This window comes from Wasmannia auropunctata, unplaced genomic scaffold (genome assembly GCF_000956235.1).
Source record: "Wasmannia auropunctata unplaced genomic scaffold, wasmannia.A_1.0 LD335556.1, whole genome shotgun sequence".
Classification (NCBI taxonomy): Eukaryota; Metazoa; Arthropoda; class Insecta; order Hymenoptera; family Formicidae; genus Wasmannia; species Wasmannia auropunctata.
In genome coordinates, this window is record NW_012027334.1 from 277,010 (window position 1) to 298,256 (window position 21,247).

Consider the following 21,247-nt stretch of genomic DNA (forward strand, 5'->3'; position numbering starts at 1 on the left):
CTGTGGATCACGTACCCTACCTATATCGCACACGCGATAACGTATAATGCTGCCGCAGTGCCAAGGGAAGTAACTAGTCGCTTCGTGGCTCTAATGCGGCGTCGGGCTTCGCGCTGTCACTCCCGTGAAACGCTTCGGCCAGCCCGTCGTCGTCGTCGTCGTCGTCGTCGGTCATCAGTGCTGCTACTCGTCGGCGGGGCGCGTCTCGTCTCCGCGTCGTCTCGTCTCGTCGTCGTCCGGTCGTCATTATTGCGAGACGCCGATATTATTTGCCGATAATATCCCATCGCGAATCCTTCGCGGGCGCGCGATTCCAATTGGATAAGTATCATAAGTATTATCGATAAACGGGACGGGAGGACGTCGACGGAGGGACAGAGAGAGAAAGAGAGCGGGAGAGGGAGCGGGAGAGTGTCGCGCGGCGAATAAACGTTGAAAAATCCCGGTGAGTCTGAAAAAAAAAGAGAGAGATTTATAATCCGCGACTTGTTAACTCGCTCTTCGGCCCACTTTCCTTCTATTTAATTTGTTTACCGTTTTTCTTTCCTATATACCCTAATGGGAATCGGAGCATCCGGTCAGATTACCGATTTCCGAATCTATACTCTCGCAGCGAAATTGAACGTTACGCGAGTCGTTATTTAAAATTAAACGCATAGTTTAGACGCGAGTTAATATTCATTCGATTACTCGTACTTGATGCCTCGAATTGAAGCCGATTACCAGTCTGCGCGCCCGGGATTCGCTTGAGAACCTTGGGCGGCCCTTGTTTCCGCCGCTTGTTTGCGCCGCGCCGGGGCCACCGCAGGGCGCGTTCTCCATATTCCTATATACTGTAGGAAACTCCTCTATCGCGTGGCGCGCCTCGCCTCCTGCACCGCGACAGACCAATAAATCCTAATTTTACGACGACGTTAATCCACCGTCCACCGTGTGCGTAAACTTCCGCGTGCGACGACGTTCCCGTGGACGCCGCTGCCGCGCCGCTCCCGTGTGACCGAGCGTACGTACGGCCACGCACGTAGAAGGAAGTTGCTAATCAACGTGGACCTTCGTGTGGTAACTAGAGAATACTATCATCCTACTAATACCTCCCCCTCTCCCCGCTCTAACGCGCGTGAGACGGGGAAGTAAAGAGAGAGAGAGTGAGAGAGAGAGAGAGAGAGAGAGAGAGAGAGAGAGGGAGAGGGAAGCGACGCGTGTATTGAACACGACGTGCATATATAATATGCATATAATGTAATTATATATAGATATATATGTATGTATAATTAAATATATATATATATATATATATATATATATAACATTTATATACATTGCTTGCAAAAAAGTTTGAGATTAATTAATAAAAAATATAATAATAGGTAGAGATATAATTAATAGAGAATGCTATTATATGGAATCAAACCTATGTATTATTATTTAATATATTTTTATTATTTCACTCATAGTTTTATAATATATTGAAAAATAAATACAAAATATATTTGAGAGTTTTACAAAAAATATTTTTTTCAAGAAAAGCAAAAAAAAATATTATAAATATTAAATCGTTTTTTTCGTCAAAGTAACCACTCTTACATTTTATCATTCCTTTCACTAATCCAGGTATTCTAGCTACAAATTTACTCGTGTTTTCTGCTGAAAGAGAGCTTTTTATATTCATCGTCTAAAATAGTCCGCAGCTCAATTTTGCAAAACAGCTTTAAAAAGTCGTCTACTTTCTTGAAATTAAACAAATGTCAAATTAATCATAAAACTGTGCTTATTTTTAATACATTATTGAATTCAAATTCTTTCAAATTAAGAAAAAATATTAAGTAAAAGTTATAAAAAGACAAAAGACATGAATCAAACTTTTAAATAATGTTTCACTGGAATAGTCTTAAATTTTTTATGTGATCTTAAACTTTTGATTGGCAGTACATGTATATATATTTTACTATGCTATGTATATATATATATATATATATATATATATATATATAAAAGATACATATATATATAAAAGATACATATATATAAAAGATACATTATATACATTGTATATATTTATATATAAATATATTATATATATATATTTTGTAATACAATATATATATATATATAATATATTATAATATAGTACATATTTTACGATATAATATACATCGTCAGCGTGTGATAGCACGTTCAGAAATTTATTATGCGGGGCGCTACAATATCGCATTTCCCGTCGATAACAGTATACAAGGTCTACAAGATATCCCACTTCTCGCGCATTATTCTTTGACAACAAGATTCCTTGGCCGATTTGAAGTCGATTTCTCCTTGACGAAAATATCGAGGCGCCGACAATTCTCGAGTTATTGCAAAACAAAGGACTCCTTACGAATTGAAGGAGTATATCCATTTAAATGGAAAGCTTTAAAAAAAAGAAAGAAAAGAGAATACTACGTCTCTCGCAATACTACAACTCAGTTGGAGCTTAACTTTGATGGAATTTTAATTCGAGGCTTATACCAGTTACAACGGTAACGTAAATGGTAAAAATTTGAGGAGCCGTGATAAAATGATGAGCGCCCCACGACAGGCACGCCGAGGAGAAATCGAAACTTCGATATTAAGAAGTAATGCGCGCGAAGCGGGACGCCTTGTATCCCGTATATATATATATATATATATACGCCCACAAATCGGTCAAAGAATCTACCGTGTTAAAAATTAACAGAGACGTAGGATATCCCGCTTGAAATTTGTCAAAGCCGTACGTACACCTGCCGTTCAGTTGTAACGCATGATTTTTTTAACTCGCGAACGCGCGGCGCGGAATGTAATCGCAAGGAAGGTAACTGCAAGATACTGTTCTATCGCAGAATCGTAACATTGCAAATAACGCTGCAACATTGCCGCGTGGCCGTCGCGTCGCCGCGCGTCACAGCGACGCGACGTCGCGACGATGCGACGATATATCTTGCATCGGCGCTGCCACGTTGCCGCGAACGTAATCGCATATAGCTTCCCTCATCATTTCTCCGGACACGTCACTCGATCTCGCTCCGATTGAAATCGGCGATTAATCGGAATCTTTTGAGGCCTCGCGTAATTTCTGCTACGCTACACCCCGCCGCGTTCTCTGTCTCTGCTCAAAATCCGGGGCAGGGGGGATCAGATTCACAATGGCATCACGGGGGAGAAGGCGGCACATTACGGAACCTCATCCTATTTTTAATATCCTGCAAGCTTTCCAATATATTGCCGTAACCTTGTCGGAATTTTTCATTTGCATGGTTCTGCAACGTCCTTCTTTCTCATTCTCCTCCTCCTCCCCCTTCTCTCCCTGCAATTTGCAGGATTGCGCGACGTTGCTGTAGTGTAGTGAGCTAAAAAAAAAAAAGAAAAATAACGTGTGCTCTGTGCCCTCTGTGTTAGCCGGGGTAACTCCCGAACCCCGTTCACCCCCCTCGTGATCGAAGTCACACGCGTTCGATGACATTGCGGACCCGTTATACGTTAAAACAAAATCCGCTTTAATCTGTAATCTCGTGATACGCCCTACATATACTCCCGGGACTCTCTGCTCTCCCTGCATGCGGCGGTGCACGTGTACGTGTGTGTACGTACCTCGATATTATCGAGAATATCAACGTGTCGCGCGTCTAAACTTTTTTAGACCTGTATTCACACGTGTGTGAATATGCATGGGGGGGGTTATAATGTTCAGACTCCCCTGGAGGAGGATGGATGCGCAAAATTATCGGCCGTAGGAGAATGTCTCTGTCGTCTCTCTTTCTCTCTCTCTCTCTCTCTCTCTCGCGTACATGTTATATTATTCTCGGGTAACGAGCAACGACGTCGCATGGCGGATTTGAGCGGGTGAAATGTGGGACGTGCGTGGATAAAGATAGCAGAAATCCGATGTTCCTCCAATTTGCGAAATTATGCCGAAAGATTTAACCGACAAGCGAGGACACTTGTCATCCGTCTGCCAGTTATATAACGGCCTTATCATGACAGTATCATGAATGCTTGGCGGAAGAAGCGCGGGAACAGATAGAAAGAGAGAGCGAAACTGGTATGTAGGAAAAATATCGTTAAATGAGACCAAATTATTTGTAACAGCCGTTAAGTGATGACGCCGGAGTATCATCCAGTCGTGTAACAATTATTATCCCGACATTTCTTTCCGCGTTTCTCCAGAGGAGCGAGCAGAATCGTCGGTGCGATTTTCGCGAGAAAAGCACGGTAAGATAAAAGCGCGTATATCCGATATCGTTATTAAAATATGCGGCGTTAAATATTCTCCGAGTTCTAAAAAAAAAAAGAAGAAATCACGCTCTCTCGTTTCCTTCCTCGGTGAAATCAAAATCCAAATCCAGTTTATAAATGATCGAGCGTCAATCCGACCGGTCCGGGCTATTAATTCGTAAATAACGATGCGATTAATTAAATTAGCTTCGTTAACTCGGATAATCTCGATTACCGGGCCGCGGTTACTCTCTCGGATGGCGCGCTGGAAACCGCGGCTTTGAATTACGGTCAGATAGGGTCGGATAGGGTTACTTTGTCCCTGCGGGGGTAATTTTGCCGTCGCGGCGGAGGGTGATTTTCCAGCGGACGAGCGGACATTTTCCCTGCAGAGAGAAGGGAAGAGGCGGTATGGCGCGCGTTCGTGTGCGCGCCGGGGAAATCTTTCGGAAATCACATCTTTTGAAACCACCGCACGGCGGCGGGGTCTCGGTGGAGTTTATTTTTCCTCCGCGCGCGCGCGGATCCCCTTTCGAAATTAATGCGTTCGCGACATACGTTATGCACCACCGCTGGAGCATTTTTCCCGCGCTCGTGCATTTTTCACGTCAGGCGCCTGGCTTACGTCAGCCAGTGTGCGGAGCCACAACGCAAAGTTGAAAATAAGTCTCACCCGCCCCGATCGTTACGTTTTTATAAGAAGCGTCCGTGTTTGATGTTTGCGACGCGGCCGCGTTGCGAGCGATCGGCCTTCCCCGATGCCGCAGCGCGCGCGCGTGTCTTGTGAAATGCAGCCTCAGATCTGTTCTCTCTCTCTCTCTCCCTCTCTCACGGGGACGTGAGATCAGCGGTGTGGGTTATGCTAATGTAATTACGAACGTATTACCCGAAACCTGGGCGTTTGTTATTCGCAAACAAATCCCGTCTCCCCCCCTCCCCCCTCCCGCTCGGGTCGTTGTTTTACAATGTCGTATAAATTATGCAGTGGTTGCTGCGCGAATATAGCGAAACGTGTCCCCGTGTAGCGCTTAGGAGCCGAATTTATCATTCGTCAGATAAGAAACGAGCAGCTTCCGGTGGGGATTAACCCTTTTCAATTATCCGTCGTAACACATTTTCGACGTCGTATACGCAGTGGTACACGGCACAGGCAGAGAGGAGGCTGACAGAAGGCTGCACGTGGAACCGGGCATTCTCAAACGGATCCGCTTTTCAATATTTTACATCCAAATAATTTGCCCATTTTCATTCACGCTGTTCATCACGTGCGCGACGTCCATTTTAGACGTTCTATAATTCACGTCGAATTTCAAGATAGAATTCTATTTATAATTTTATCTACACCGTGGATTTTGATATATATATATATACGTGCGCGTTTTAATGCATATTTTATTCATGCGTACATCCTCCCCGAATCCTCCCTTCAAACGTTTTTCGCGTTACGCGGCACACAAAATTATAAATAGAATTCTATTTTGAATTCTATTTATTCCAACGCAAATTATAGATTGTCTAAAGGTGGGGCACAATGGAGAACACGGATTCAAATTTGCTCTTGCACGCGAAAAAATTAATTACATTAGTTTCGCAAAATTGGAGGGAGAGAAAATGGAAAGACATGGATATTACGAGCAGTTATTTGATTTAAATTTTTAATTTAATTTAATTTTAATTGGTGCACGTTGTTATTGTGTGTAAATCTTATTAGATATTTATAAATACAATTTTCTCCTTCGTGTGCGCGATAAATAATGGCGCGCGACATTTGGTGTTCCTTTGCAGCCGGAGCAGGCACGATGTTGAGAGACCCGAGTTCCTGGCGGAAGACCGGCAGACTGGAGGCCCTGCTGGTGCTGAGCCTGTTCCTACTCCTCGTCCTGCAGCCGGATCCCTGCCACGGCTCGCCGTCCCACCGGAGCAGGCATCACGAGCACGAGCTGCACGCCGCGCAGGAGACGCCGTCGTCGCACGAGGACGCCAGGAGTTCCAGGTCGAGCGAGGAGCTCCCGCGGCCGGCCGCTCTCCACACCGACGATCCGCTGGTGGTGCGCACCCGGAAGGGCATGGCCCACGGCAAGACCCTGGCCACGGCCAGCGGCAAGAGCGTCGACGCCTGGTTCGGCATACCCTACGCCCAGAAACCCGTCGGTGAGTCGCGCGACGAGCGGAGAGTAACGGAGAAAAAAAAGGTGGTCTCTTTCTCTCTCTTTCTCTCGCATCAGAAATTGTGTGCTCATCGGTATGAGATGTAATTCAAGAAGGGGGAGGCGATTGTTCTTTGCGATAAAACGCGAGTAAAAACGTGGGACAAAAGAAGTTTCGTTCGAAGACGAAGAACGAACCTTTCGGATTCGCTTAAGCCTGTGTCACACTACGCATTTGGCGACTGAAAATTGCAAATTAGAGATTAGAATTCAACCAGTCGGATATAATTTTATAATTTTAATTGAATCCTGAATTCTAATCTCCAGTGCGCAGAATGACACGAACTCAAGTTGTGAATTTATAGAGATTAAAATTCGACCAATTGGAAACGAAACGAATTAAAATTATCTGATTGATCGAATTTTAATCTTCAATTCGCAAGTACTATCAATCTTCGTAACGTGACACGGGTTTTAGAGTCATTTCTGAGACATTTTTACGATGGTTTAAATGAAAGAAGGGCTCGTTCGCGAATTAGGAATAGACTGGATTAACGCCACGTGTTCTCCAGGGTGTTAACTTCCAGAGGGATCTCACTCTCGCCTGGGGGGGGGATGGGGATTTCCGTTACAGGCCCACTGAGGTTTCGCCATCCGCGGCCGGCCGAGCGCTGGGCGGGCGTGCTGAACGCGACCACCCTGCCCAACAGCTGCATGCAGATTCTGGACACGGTGTTCGGCGACTTCGCCGGTGCCACCATGTGGAACCCGAACACGCCGCTGAGCGAGGACTGCCTGTACGTGAACGTGGTGGCGCCGCGGCCCAGGCCTAAGAACGCCGCTGTCATGGTATGGATATTCGGTGGTGAGTTCCCAAATTCCATGAGAATCCATCATCTCGATCCTCGCATGCATGCAGCGGGCGCACAATTCTTACGGTGGAGGATAGGAGGGGGGGGGGGAGTAACTTCAAAGAGAGTTCCCGAAATTGTTTTATTTCTGAATAAAAAAAAACTGACACTGCGGCATCGCTACGTTTCCTCGGTCTTTTCCCCTTCCCTTCCCCCCTCCTCAACCCCTGCGCTTCTTTCAGCAGCCGCGAAGTCGCAGCAGACGCTTCTGAAAGCTATCTTGTCGAAACCCCCTTTCAGCTCCGCGTCGTCATCGCGCTCTGAATGATGTCAGCGGGCATTATGCTCGCCGTTTACGCCGGTTATAAACCTGAGATTCTTTTATTGTCCCGTCACCCGTGTACGCTTGTTGCGGCATGATTGATGTGTCTGTCGGTGGTTTGCGGTAGCAAAATAAAATTTAATATCCGAACCCGTTGTCCAATTAGGAGATATTTTTAGCTGTGACGCGCGATCTCACGCACACCACGAAGAAAAAAAAATCGCCGCCGCCGGTTATGCTATTAAGGGAGTGTCAAATAGCGAAATTAGCGGCGAGATTGCGCGTGAACGATGCCCCCGACACGTGAGAGAATTCCTGTAAAGGAATTCTTGTGCACCACAGCGATTTCGGGAACTCTTTTTGAAATTGCAAACGTATAACACACATCAGGAGGTCAAAAAAATAAAATGTATATATTTTATCAGTGAAGGAAATTCCTTAATACATAGGTACTCTCTGAAACTCGAAGAGTGAAAAATGAGGCAAAACCGCTCAGATACAAGTGTAATAAAAAGTGAAATTGTACATTGTCTGCAATTCGTGTGAAATCACACTCAATTTGAATGAGAGTGCACTCTTTTCAGGTGCGGAAGTCAGTATTCATATAGAAGTGAATTATGTCACTCTACACTTTTGAGTGGGAAATTTCATTCTCGCAGAGTCATTTTATCAGATCTTTTGAGTGAGCTTTCGCATTCACTCAGATTAGAATGATAATCGCAATTACTCTAATATAGTAGGCGATATAGTGGCGAGTCCACTATATGAGATTTAGAGATATAATTAAAATTTATTTGATCATTTTTAGTGTCTGTTTATACTGCATAAGTTGCAAACTACGAATTTACTAAAATAAGATAATATTTTTCAAATATTAGAAATTAAAAGAAATCTATGTTTCTAAAAATATTATGTGATATAATATTTTTAAAAATATGGATTTTCTTTTTAATTTCTAATATTTGAAAAATATTATCTTATTTTTAAAACATTTTTAAAACAAATAAAAATTTGTATTTTTAAGTATAACTTTAAATTGAGACAGGTTTTAATAAAAATAAAATAATATTAAATTTAGTTACAAAAATTTTTGTTCGTGCATACAAAAATAAATTAAAATGAGGTCAAGTTGATCTTCACGCGAGCACTTATCAAAGAAATCACGCGAGTCCTAAGGATTAATATAATTAGATTTCGATGTGCAAAATACCTACACGCAATTAATGAAGTTTCACTGCTAATTATGGCAAAATATTCTAACTGTACTTTTTGACACTCAAGACTTTGAGATCACGGAAAGAAAATAATTGCAAGAAGCGAACATTTTGTATCTGTAACATTGTATATCCGGCACCACTGTGCGACCGCGAAACCCAAGGATCCCCCGCGACCCTTCTTTCAGGTGGCTTCTACTCCGGCTCGGCCACCCTCGACGTGTACGACCACAAGGCCCTGGTATCGGAGGAGAACGTGATCTTGGTGTCGATGCAATATCGCGTGGCCAGCCTGGGCTTCCTGTACTTCGGCACGTCCGACGTGCCCGGCAACGCCGGTCTCTTCGACCAGATGATGGCCCTGCAATGGGTGCGGGACAACATCGCCGCGTTCGGCGGCAATCCCGAGAACGTGACTCTCTTCGGCGAGAGCGCGGGCGCGGTCTCCGTCTCCCTGCACCTCCTGTCCCCGCTGTCCAGGTCAGTTTTAAAGAGTAGACGAATCTGTCAGTGAGAATGAATCGAAAAGGATCTTTTGGACGAATATATTTCAATCCATGATTATGTTGATTATGCATAACATGAAAAAAACAATATTTTTATTTATTTAATATTGATTTATATTTGCGTGTGTATACAAGATGTATCTAAAATACCGCTTATTTCTTGCGTTATTCCTTGTAAAAAATCGAGTTGAAAACGCGATCACTACTGCAGTAACTACTGTTTCATTGAGCATTATAGAACAAAATTGTTCTTTAATAGCGCACTAATCATGTAGCGCTATTTCTTATAAAAAATTGAGTCAAAAAGTCCTAACCCATTTTTTTTGTACAATGCTCAATCAAGCTGTAATTACTGCAGTAGTAATTGCGTTATTGTACATTGTAGAAAAAAAGGTTCAGGACTTTTCGACTCAGTTCTTTAGGAATAATGCCGTATAATTAATGCACTGTTAAATCCATAGTGTCAAATTTAACCTTATTTAAGTCGCCACTGCTCCTACTTAATATATAATTATTTTTAACTAAAACAATAGAGTTAAATAATTTCAAACAGTTCAAATTTGGATTCATTGTTTTATTTAAAAATAATTATATATTAAGTAGGAGCAGTGGCGACTTAAATAAGGTTAAATTTGACACTATGGATTTAACACACTGAGGAAAAAAATTGTACGAACTAAATTTGTATAGTTGTTTGATCCAATAGTTGATTTAACAATTCTTTAGTTGCTCAAAAAAAGGTATAGTTTATTCATGTCAACCATGAAAATTTTTTAATCAAGAATTAACTAAACCAACTCAATTAAATTATTTTGTTCGAAATACTAGTGGTATTTATTTGTGTTTGCATGCTATTTAGTTATCCAAGTAAATATATTTGTTCAAATTCCAAGTATTAAACTGACTAAACGATGCTGATGGGGATAATAAATAGTTTGTATTTTTAATCGAATGGTTAAGTTAAATACGATAAATTTTTGTTGAAACAAAATAGTTTAGCTAAAAAAATAGTATTTTGTTTATAATAGTAGCAAATTATTTTATGTCATCGTAGTAACGTGTAGTTCAACGTATCGGACTAAATATTTTGGTAAGATGAAACAAATTTTGCGTTTTTCAACAAATTTTTTTTCTCAGTGCAGTGTGGATGCTACCGTCCACAATTGAAATATAATACATTCGAATATTATGTTAGCACTGAGTGGCTTTAAAATTTGTATTTTTGTATGCGTGTGCGTATATAATAGATCTTGAATAAACAGCTGTTTAAGATATACCCTGTATTTATCCAGGATCTATTATATACGCACACGCATACAAAAATACAGATTTTAAAGCCACTCAGTGCTAACATAATATTCGAATGTATTATATTTCAATTCGGTGTTACGCCACAAATGTTGCGACACGTGCAGGAGGGATCAAACAGTCGCCTGTTTCGCTAATCAGGAAGGAACCCGCGATTCCCTATTCCAGGCACCTGTTTAACCAAGCCATCATGCAGTCGGGCTCGGCGACCGCGCCATGGGCGATAATCTCGCGCGACGAATCGATCGTGCGCGGCATCCGGCTGGCCGAGGCGGTCGGCTGTCCGCACGATCGTCACAATCTGCGCGAGGCGATCGACTGCCTGCTGACGAAGGACGCCGAGGAGCTGGTGAAGAACGAGTGGGGCACCCTCGGGATCTGCGAGTTCCCGTTCGTGCCGGTGATCGACGGCGCGTTCCTCGACGAGACGCCCCAGCGCTCGCTCGCGACGATGTCCTTCAAGAAGACGAACATCCTGATGGGCTCCAACACCGAGGAGGGCTTCTACTTCATCATCTACTATCTGACCGAGCTGTTTCGCATCGACGGCGCCGAGGACGTGAAGGTGACGCGCGATCAGTTCATCAGCGCCGTGTCCGAGCTGAATCCCTACGTGAATCAGATCGGCCGCCACGCCATTATCTACGAGTACAGCGACTGGCTGCACCCGGAAGATCCGCACGCGAATCGCGACGCCCTCGACAAGATCGTCGGCGACTACCAGTTCACCTGCAACGTCAACGAATTCGCCGGCCGTTACGCCGACACCGGCCACACCGTCTACATGTACTACTTCAAGCACAGGTAAAGAGAAGATCCTTTTACAATTAGAAATCTGGATGTAGATAATTAAGGAAGTCGACTCTCTCTAAAAAAAAAAAGATCTAGAATTTTTTACGCATTTTTATTAATATATAATATTAAAAAGAAGAACAATTAATATACCGATGGATTTATATGTTTAAATTTCCCGAATCATGTACGATTAAAAAAAAAATACGATGATTTCATGTCAGATCCAGGAACAATCCGTGGCCGCGATGGACCGGAGTTATGCACGCCGACGAGATAAGCTACATCTTCGGGGAACCGCTCGATCCATCCAAGGGCTACACGCACGAGGAGGTGCAGCTCTCGAAGAGGATGATGAGATACTGGGCGAACTTCGCGAAAACAGGGTAAGACACGATTAATTTAATCTTTTTCATGTACAGTTTTTCATCTCCATTCTCCAAAATGTGAAATTCCAAAAAATTATATTTAAATTTGAAAATTAATTAATTAAATGTAATTAATTAAATGTAACGTAATACGCTATATATATTTTTGCAGATACTATAAAAATTTTGAAATAATAAATATGTCCGAGAATGTCCGAGACACAATACATATAATATTAATTAAAGAAAACGTTCGCTTTTTTATTGGAATAAAAATCATAAAAATATAATATTTTTGATTTATCAAAATAATATTTATTATCAATATAATATAATTTTTATAACAAACATTTTTTATCTAATATTTATTAATTATAAAGATATTGTATTATTTTATTCCTTCGCAGTTATTGTTACGCTAATTTAGGAACAGATATTTATAAAAGATATTTATAATAGATTTGAAAGGATTGCACTTTTAGACTTTGACATCAATAATAAAGTTATTATCTTCGGTCTACCGATTTCATCGTTGTCAACCGTACGAATTAATTCGCCGTCATCTCCCGTTCCGTATAAATTATGCTTTAAAAATACCACGAAATCTCGTTACTCGAGGATATTTCGGTGTCGGCGGTATCGGGGAACGGGGGCCGGTATATTTAGACGTGTGTGATTTGTGTGATGTCGATCAGGGATCCGAACATCGACGAGAGCGGCGAGCTGTCGCTGGCTTACTGGCCGGCGCACACCGCCGTCAATAAAGAGTACCTGACCTTGGACGTCAACAGCACGGAGATCGGCAGCGGTCCCAGGGTGCGGCAGTGCACGTTCTGGAAGAAGTACCTGCCGCAGCTGCTCAGCGCCACGTGTAAGTATCCCGTCGGGGACACACCGGTCCCGCTCTCTCTTCCCGCGTGATCAGGTTTGCCGTATCAAAATTTTCAAAACTAGAACTTACGAGCCAAAAACCTTGGACGTTTCGTGTGCAACCCCGGACGCATACAAAAAAAAGCGTGTGTAGTAGATTAGCGGCTCGTTTCTGAATAATTACGCGGAAAGAGTCAAAATATTTAAAAGATTCCTTGAAAAATTTAAAATCCCGGACGACCTCGAATGCCCTAAAAAAGAGGACAGTGTCCGGGGGAAAAGAGGACAATTACCCTGAGCATGACGGATATGAACCGCGCGGTCGCGAATTTAAGACGCAGCTTATTAGCGATCGGAGAGAAGGCGCGCGTTAGGCGCGCGGCCGGAAATGCCGATTGTCACTCAAATGCCGGTTGCGCAACGACAACTGTGTGTGTGTGTGTGTGTGTCTTCTGCGAGCGACGCAGCGCGGCCCGGCAATCATCTCCCAGACCGGATGATCGATGATTGCATGGGGGCGTTATAGGCGGCGCCGTATTACCTCCGTGTACCGCGTACACGCGAACGGAAACGACGAGGGTCTCGCTCCGCGATCCTCGCCGAGCGCGCCGCGGAGGTCCTCGATGCCCCGCGCGCGCGTTTTATATACTTATACCGCGCGCGAATTGTCTTGTGTATGACACCTGTTGAGCGCCAAGTACGTTTGATTGTTCTCGCGACACACACGGTCGGTCGGGAGAACCGGAGTCCACGGAGAGAAGCGATCGTTTCTCCGGCGCGACGAACGACGTTCCAACCAGCGAAGACGCGCGCGTGTTCGTGGTTGTCGCTTAATTCGCGCGCCAAGGAATCTCCTTGGCCGTCGCGCGATATCGAGCGTTACGTCGCGAAATATTAGGTCTTACGTAAAGTCTGACCGACGGGAAGTGAGCTAAGAGCACGGTTTTCTTGCGGGAAAGGAGAGAAGGGCAGGAGGGGGCGAGGGGAAAATTCACATCGAGAACTTGAAGCGTGAAACGCCGCGACGACCGACGACGCGGCGTGGCGAGATGTGCATGGCACATGCCGAGAACACCGCGCGAGAACATCCTCGGCTCGCGGCTCGCAGGGAATACCGCTATTGTACACGGCGGAGGCAACACTCCAACGCCGACACTCGAGTTTACATCATTTATTCAGAACTGCTATCAAGTGCGCTTCGCCAAGTGTCCCACTTAGGGCCGGCGCGGCGACGGCGGCGGCGGCGGCGGCGGCGACGGGAGAGATCTCGCGGAGGACGTCTTGTGAGACGGTCCTACCCTCTCTCGCGCGGCCTACTCTCCTTTCTCCGGTCAATCGTCGATGGGTATATCTATATTTTTCGTTATTTTTACAACGGAATCGAGGCGATCGTGCTCGTGTATCGAACAATAATTATCGCAATCGTGATTATCGAAACAGATAATTTCACTTCACTTTCGATACAGTGTTAAGGATGCATGTTTCACATCTCAAAGCATTACCAAAAATGTAAAAATTTCATAACTTGTCAAAATTTGAACGTAATTCTCCTAGACAACACAAAGTCTAAAATCAGAATATAAGACATCTTTTGAAAGTTTTTTAGACGTTTCTCGCAAATATGTTCTTTAAGACATTTCTTAGTATAAACCAATTTCTTGAAAATCGATATTAAGTTATTCGTTGAAAGGCGAGAGAAAATCAACGCGAATTTTGTAGATGTCAAAGGAGTAAAGAAAAGATTTTGATATACATGTAGGAAATTAATTTCACGTTCAAACTACAATAAATGAAACGTTTTGACGGAATGTCAACGATCGAATTCTAAAATCTTTGCGGAATTTCGATCCCAAAATTGATTAAGCAATTGGAGGAAAGCAAATTGACAATTGTTAGATATTAACAGTAAACAAAAAATTTTACACAGAATTTTATTAAATATAAAAAAAACCTGGTCACGATAATTTTTAATTCACCACGATATAATTCTAAATGTAAAGATTTCGCACGCGCGGTCTCGATAAGAAATCACCGAAGCACGTATATTAAGTTGTTCGCTGTTGGCGCTATATAGCTTCGTCGCGAAGCTGCAGATGGGGAACGGGGGTGCGAACTTCCCGACACGATAAGAAATTCGTTCAAGTTCATTCGCGTTTCGTCTTCGCGGTGAGCGTTCCACGGAAAGCCCGTTATCGCCGTTGTCGCGGGGCGCGGCGTCCGTTAATAGACTTTCATCGCGCGGGCCGGGGGCGGGGGATCCCCCTTATGCACACGGGTATTGCAACGCTCGCGTTCGCGATAAGAGTCGGAAATTTGTACCTGCTCGAGAACAACAATGTCGCTTTATATGATAATTACGATTAGGGGATAAAAGCGCCGCCTCGGCCGCCCCCGGTCGTCGCGGTCGCGCACGCACGGCACGGCACGCTCGGCGCCGCGCCGCGACCGTCAAGATTAAACGGCGTGGCGTGCCGGCGTGTCATCGCGGTCACGAAAGCGTTGTAGTGCCGCCGGCGCGTTTTACGCGACGATCGGCTCTGTAACGCGAGCGTATATATATATATATGCACACGAGTGTAGGCGGGGAGAGCGCCTTAATAGACAGTTGTTACCGCGAAACTTCCCCCTTTTTCTCCGTCGCGTGCGTGCGCGCGAACGAAAATATCGTTCTCGTTAAAGGGAGAGTATTCTATCGTTAGGCTCTCCGCCTGCCCCTTCCTTCCCCCTGTCACGACACGCCGTGACAGGGAGAGTGACGTCGGGAAGGTATGGAAAGGGATGGTCGGGAACGAGAAAGGGTCGCCGCGATAACGAACTCTCGTAAATTTCGTATAACTCGTGGAAATAAGCGGTGAGCTCCGTTGAGGGAGGACGAGGAGGGAAAACATTTCCCGCGCGAGAAATGTCGGGAGACGTCACACGACGCTGTTAGCGTTAAATTTGCCACGTTAGAAGGACGATTGATATTTTATCGGCTTGCGAATGTGACGTTCAATTTCGTATATTAGTGCTATAAATGATTATTACAAATAAATTGTATAATTTTATAATGCATACATACTATATAAATAAATATATACATTATAGTATAAAATTATATAATTTATTTGTAATAATCATGTATAGCACTAATGTACGAAATTATATATACACATACGCATAGTACAATACATATTTTTTCACTATAGACTATAATAAAAATAGGTAATATAATATATATGTATATATATATAATATATTAATATAACTAATAATACATATTACATATAATATAAAAGTATATTAATGTAGTATATATTACGTAATATATGCTATACATAATAAAAATATGTTACATATACTTTTATATGTATTATGTGTAATATATATTAATAATTATATTATATATAATATACTTTTAATATAAGTTATTACATTATATATGTGATATATTTTTATACAGAGAAATGGTAGTTATTGCACGTTTCGAATTCTTCGTATACGTAAAAGCGAAAGTATTCAAAATATCCATTTATCGCGCATATACATACATATATATATATATATTCATATACATAAATATATATGTATTTTTTCTCGTTTTATCGATATAAAATAACGATGTAAACATCAAAGTCTCAACTGTGAAATTTAGTTAAATATTTATTATCGGTCTCCATTGCAAAAGCCTGCAATGGGGAAGTCGATCGAAAAATTTTACTTTCCCATAATATTCTAAAGGTACGAGCGTCAGTTTCTGGGAAAAATAATTCTCTATAGGCAATAAGCCTAATGAAGCCTAAACCTTTGAGGGATACCTCTCTCGCGTTAATCTCTCTGTTATTAATAAATAAATGAATACCTGCTCTATATATTTGTGAAGTAAATATTTTTTGACGTTTAAAACTTTTTTTCGAAAATATACAGATTCGTCGCCGATCGCCGACAATAATAGAGAAAGAGAGGGAAAAGAAAAGCGAAAGTACATGAATTGAAGATATAAAAATAAAATATAAACAACCTCTACACTTCTCCCTGCCCGAATCGATTGTAGACACACTATTGTGTGCCGCTCCGTGCAATTATAAGAACAATATATGGACGGGCGCTTTGAAAAAAAAAAAAAGGGAAAAGAGAAGAAAATCGTGCGCACAGGCGGTTTTCCGATCTCGGGTGCACGGACGTGGAAATGAAAACAACAGTGGCGCACTTCTGCCGCGAGTGCCGCGGCGTGTTATCGCGGCACAATGACAGGGCGCAATGAAACACAAAAATTCGAAATCACAAATTCATTTACGTGCGCGTATCGCGCGGCGTTTCCCTCCCGTTATGTCGACGTAATAAACAAAACAACTGAAATACGAAGGGGGAGGAGAGAGAGAGAGATCGATAGCGGGGAGGGCGACATTATATACGCGCGCGATTTAAGCGAAGTGTTTCCCGGCATACCTGCAAGATTCGAGCGTTAATCGAGCGGTTAGCGGTTTCGCGGTAACGTTCGACGTTGCCCGGACGGTGCAGCGCGGGTCGCCTAGGAGGGCGGGAGGAAAGGAGGGATGTCCGGGGATGAGTAAGGGTGATTAAACGACCGGCGTCTCTCTCGCGACGCGTATTGAGATATTTCTTCGCCCGACGACGGCGCGGCGGCGTGTGCGAGCTCGCACGTGCAAGACTCGCGCGCGGTTTCGACGCGCGCGGAGTTACTTACCCGTGGCATCGATCCGCACACCCTGCCTGCTTCAGCCTGGCCTGCCTGCCTGCCGCCTGCCTTGCTTTGCCTGCCTGCCTGCCCGCCTGGCGGTCGCTACTACTACCATCACCGCACCACCGCCGCGCCAGCACCAGCACCAGTAACCACCATCCTCACCCTCCCCCTGGCATATGCCTGTGCTGGTCCGGTATACTATCCCCCGTATACTCCGGCTCCGCTTGTTCGTTTTGTGTTTCACCGCGCCAAGGCGAACGTGCGCGCAATGGAGAAGCCACCCTCTCCCCCAACTACCTCTCGGTACCGCCACCGCGGTGTCTCATTTTACGTCGCCACCCCCTCCGCATCACTTGGCGCATCTCGATCTTATGACACATGACGCGAAATTTGCCTTCTCGCTGATATCTCGCGATGGAAGGACGAGGAGTGTTTCGAACGGCTATGTAGATTCGAGTTTTTTCTGTCGAGTGCAAAAGTGTTTTTTCGCAGTTTTGTTTTAAAACCATCCGGTTGAGGTAGCTTGATTTGAGATTCAATATTGCACCAAGAAGTTTAAAAGAATATATATATATATTTTTTCAAATATATTATGTATATACAAAACTATATATATATACAATATAGTATATAAGTAGAAAAGTTTTGAGACGCAATAGTTAATATATATTAATTGTTTAGCAGAAATAAGTCTCGTTTCAAACCAAAATGCTGCTTATCGAAAAATCGACGCTCGTATCTCTAAAATAATAGTAAAAGTAAAATTTTTGATCATCTTCCCGTTTCTATCAAATTCGTCATTTCTAATTCCTATCAGTTAAAATATATCAGGATTATTACGACTACTTATGATCATCAACTTTTAATTGATCGCGTGATGTAACGTGAGCCCATTCATCTTGCTCACATCGTATGCATTCCGAGATCCAACGTTTTTGTTCTCTTTCTCTCCAACTTCTGAATATACATACATATCTCGTTTCCGATGCAGAGAGTGCTACTAGGGAGTAAAAAGTAAAGCGAACAAATCTAAAGATAACAAAAGAATTATACGACTGACTCTCATTATATTGATCCCACGCGACCAATTAAGGATTAATATATCCGGAGAATTAAGGTTTCGAGCAGAAAAATTGTTTGTCGACCAATCGCAACATCCCATATTATATTCACGATGTTTGTTGGTAGGTCTTACTTGTGAGAAATCATTGCGTAAAGTAGCAGCAAAATGGATGGAGCGCTGTAGCTTCCATTATTCAAAGTGTATTCACGATCTGCTGCTGTAATTATATCATTATTAATAAGAAGGGCTTTGTTTCGGCGGAGTGTAACAATAACAATGACTTTATTGATTATATATTTTTATATATTTTTTATATATAATCAATAAAGTCATTATTATAGATATTTACATAAAAGAGTTCCGGAAGAGAAGGAGAAGTGTCAATTTTAAATAAAGAAAACTAGAAATCTTTAAACTTGCGTGTGAGCCAAATAAATTTACTAATAAAATAAAATTAATCGTTTCACAAATCGTAAAAATATAATTTTGTATTCTATATAATATAACACACGTCTGATTTTATGGAGTATTTTACTTCCATGTATCCAGAGATAAATAACAAATTCGAATGCAAAACGGCAATAATTTCTCAGCGACTGAGATACCAACAGACGCTAGCGAAGGCCTGTATGCACCCTCTTTGATATCTCGCCCTCGCGAATCCATTTCTCGTGATCTGCGCGTCTCGGGAACTTTCGAGCGCTCATTATTAAGATCGCGACTGCGGTCGCCCCGCGCGACTCTGTTACAGCGAAGCTGGAGGTCGGGTCCAAGGAGACGTGCGGCAGCACGAGCCTCGCCGACTCCGGCGCGACCCGGATACTCCTGATCTTGAGCCTGTTATTGACCGGCCTCACTACTCTGCCTCACATCCAGCACGACGTCAGAGGTATCGTCTAGCTCCCGGCCGCCGCCGCCGCTGGATCGGTGGTCGGCCGTCGAGCCGCCGTCCTAGCCCCGTCGAGCAGCAGAAGTATCAGCATCGGCATCAGCAGCAGCAGCAGCAGCGTCAGCAGCGGCAGCAGCAGCAACAGCATCGACATCAGCAGCATCGGCATCAGCAGCGGCGGTCCGTTTCTTCCCTGAAGAAGAAGAGGAGGACGAACGAACGCGAACGAACGGATGGACAGGACGAACGAACGAACGTACGAACGAACGAATCGGGAAGATGACGGCACCGCGCGAGAAACAGACATATCAATAGTAGAAGAGTGCTCGATCGCCGGGGGATCGACGATGAATAAAAGAAGAAAAAAATATACACGCCCGCCTATGAGAGAGATCTCGGTCGGAGACTATGAGGGACGAGGAGTGGGGGAGGAGGAGCCCCGGGGGCTCGGGGTGGAATCGAGTTCGTAGTAGTATCCACGCGCGTAACCGGGGAAACGAGAGAGATCCGAGAGAGCTTAGGCGACGAACGACGATCCGACGACGATGATGGACGACAGCGAGAGGGAGAGAGAGAGAGAGAGGTAAGAAGAGAGGAATGAACGGAGTAGCGCGCGTCCGATGTAGCGAGGCGCGGACGATCGAACGGGGGATGAGACGACGGCACGAAACTATCGGCGAAACTACGCCGACGGTTTTAATTGCGGTAATTATAGTTCCTACGAGTCACTCCGAGGTCCGATGCTCTTCCCCCGTTCAAGCGCGTGCGCGCTAACGGAGCGGCGAGAATTCGAAAGATTCGAAAGTTCAAATTCGAAGGTACCAAAGTAAAAAAAAACGAAAAACGCGATGACGCGAGAGTGTGTGAGAAATTCGAAAGTACGAATGTGTGTGGGAGCTTGAAAATTCGAGAATTTCCGCGAAGATTCGACGGTACACAGGGATCCGATAGCGCGAGGGTTCGAAGATACGAGAGTCCGATAATTCGAAGAGAAAAAAACGCTGGCATTCGAGAGAATTCGAGAATTTTGAAAATCGCAAGAATTCGAGAAATCGGCGGTGAACGCGAGAATTCACAAGTATTAATTAAGGATTTGAAAACGCGAGAATTCGAAAATACGAGATTTATCAAAAATTCAAAGAGTTCCAAAAAAAAAAAAACTCGAAAATTTTGAAAACCGTGAAGATCCGACAAATCGCGAAAATTCGAAAAACACTAGAATTCGACGATCTGAAAATTTTGAGAACTACAAGGATCCAAAAAGAAACACAAACGCAGGGGATGGGGAGAGAGGGAGAGAGCAGGCGTGCGAGAATTCGAAGAGAGAGAACTCGGGGACTTGCGAGCGCGCGCGCAGGGATTTGAAGGCACCAGAGGATTCGGGGTACCGGAAGCTGTGCACGACACGCGCGGATTCATCGCGTCGTAAAAGCGTCGTTACACCATCGGTCTCTTCCCCTTCGTCGATCCTGGTACTCCATCGCGGGGATGCCGTTATATCACCCCGCTATATATCCCGCTATGTGGGTCACCGTCGCGAAGGGGGTTTTATGAACACGAATCGCCGCGTCGCGTCGCGTTTATCGTGACGTTATCCCGCGGGACAAGGCGGTCACGTGTATATATCGGACGTTAGTGATATACCGGACGGGAGTGTGTATGTGTGAGTGATCGAAGTGTCCGGAGAAGAGCAAACGGGAAGAGAGAGGTGGGGGAGGGAGGGGTGAGAGAGCGTAATTTCTCCCGAGCTTTACCGGATCCGCGGGAGCTTCCGTTAATGCAACGTCGGGGGGGTCCAGCGTTGAAAAAAAAGATCTCCGAAAATCCTCAAGAGGCGCGTATATCCACCGTCCGCGCGCGCCTGTCTAACACACGAATACGCGATACGCCGATTCTGTACGTGCATTATCTCGATCGTATCAGATTTCTCCGCGTTGACGAAGAAATCTGACACGATCGTGATAATGCACGTACAGAATCGACGTCGCGATCGAGTCGCGTTC

General features: G+C 44.0%; 1 protein-coding gene across 1 annotated transcript; it reads left to right on the forward strand.

Moving 5' to 3' along the window:
- The first annotated feature begins 214 nt into the window (after nt 1–214).
- LOC105456761 (acetylcholinesterase-like) lies at nt 215–20,081 on the forward strand. The gene is made up of 8 exons (XM_011701045.1): nt 215–1,059; nt 6,016–6,381; nt 7,012–7,242; nt 8,953–9,244; nt 10,747–11,382; nt 11,595–11,756; nt 12,434–12,609; nt 19,107–20,081. The coding sequence occupies exons 2-8, from the start codon at nt 6,030–6,032 to the stop codon at nt 19,253–19,255; spliced, it is 1,998 nt and encodes a 665-aa protein (XP_011699347.1). The 5' UTR covers nt 215–1,059; nt 6,016–6,029; the 3' UTR covers nt 19,256–20,081.
- The last annotated feature ends 1,166 nt before the right edge of the window (nt 20,082–21,247 follow it).

What these genes read in the sequence shown, in the direction of transcription:
- LOC105456761 (XM_011701045.1), top strand. Translation starts at nt 6,030, where the DNA reads ATGTTGAGAGACCCGAGTTCCTGGCGGAAGACCGGCAGACTGGAGGCC. An exon ending in CTCCTGTCCCCGCTGTCCAG is followed by an intron (nt 9,245 to 10,746) that starts GTCAGTTTTAAA and finishes TCCCTATTCCAG; the next exon opens with GCACCTGTTTAACCAAGCCA. An exon ending in GCGAACTTCGCGAAAACAGG is followed by an intron (nt 11,757 to 12,433) that starts GTAAGACACGAT and finishes GATGTCGATCAG; the next exon opens with GGATCCGAACATCGACGAGA.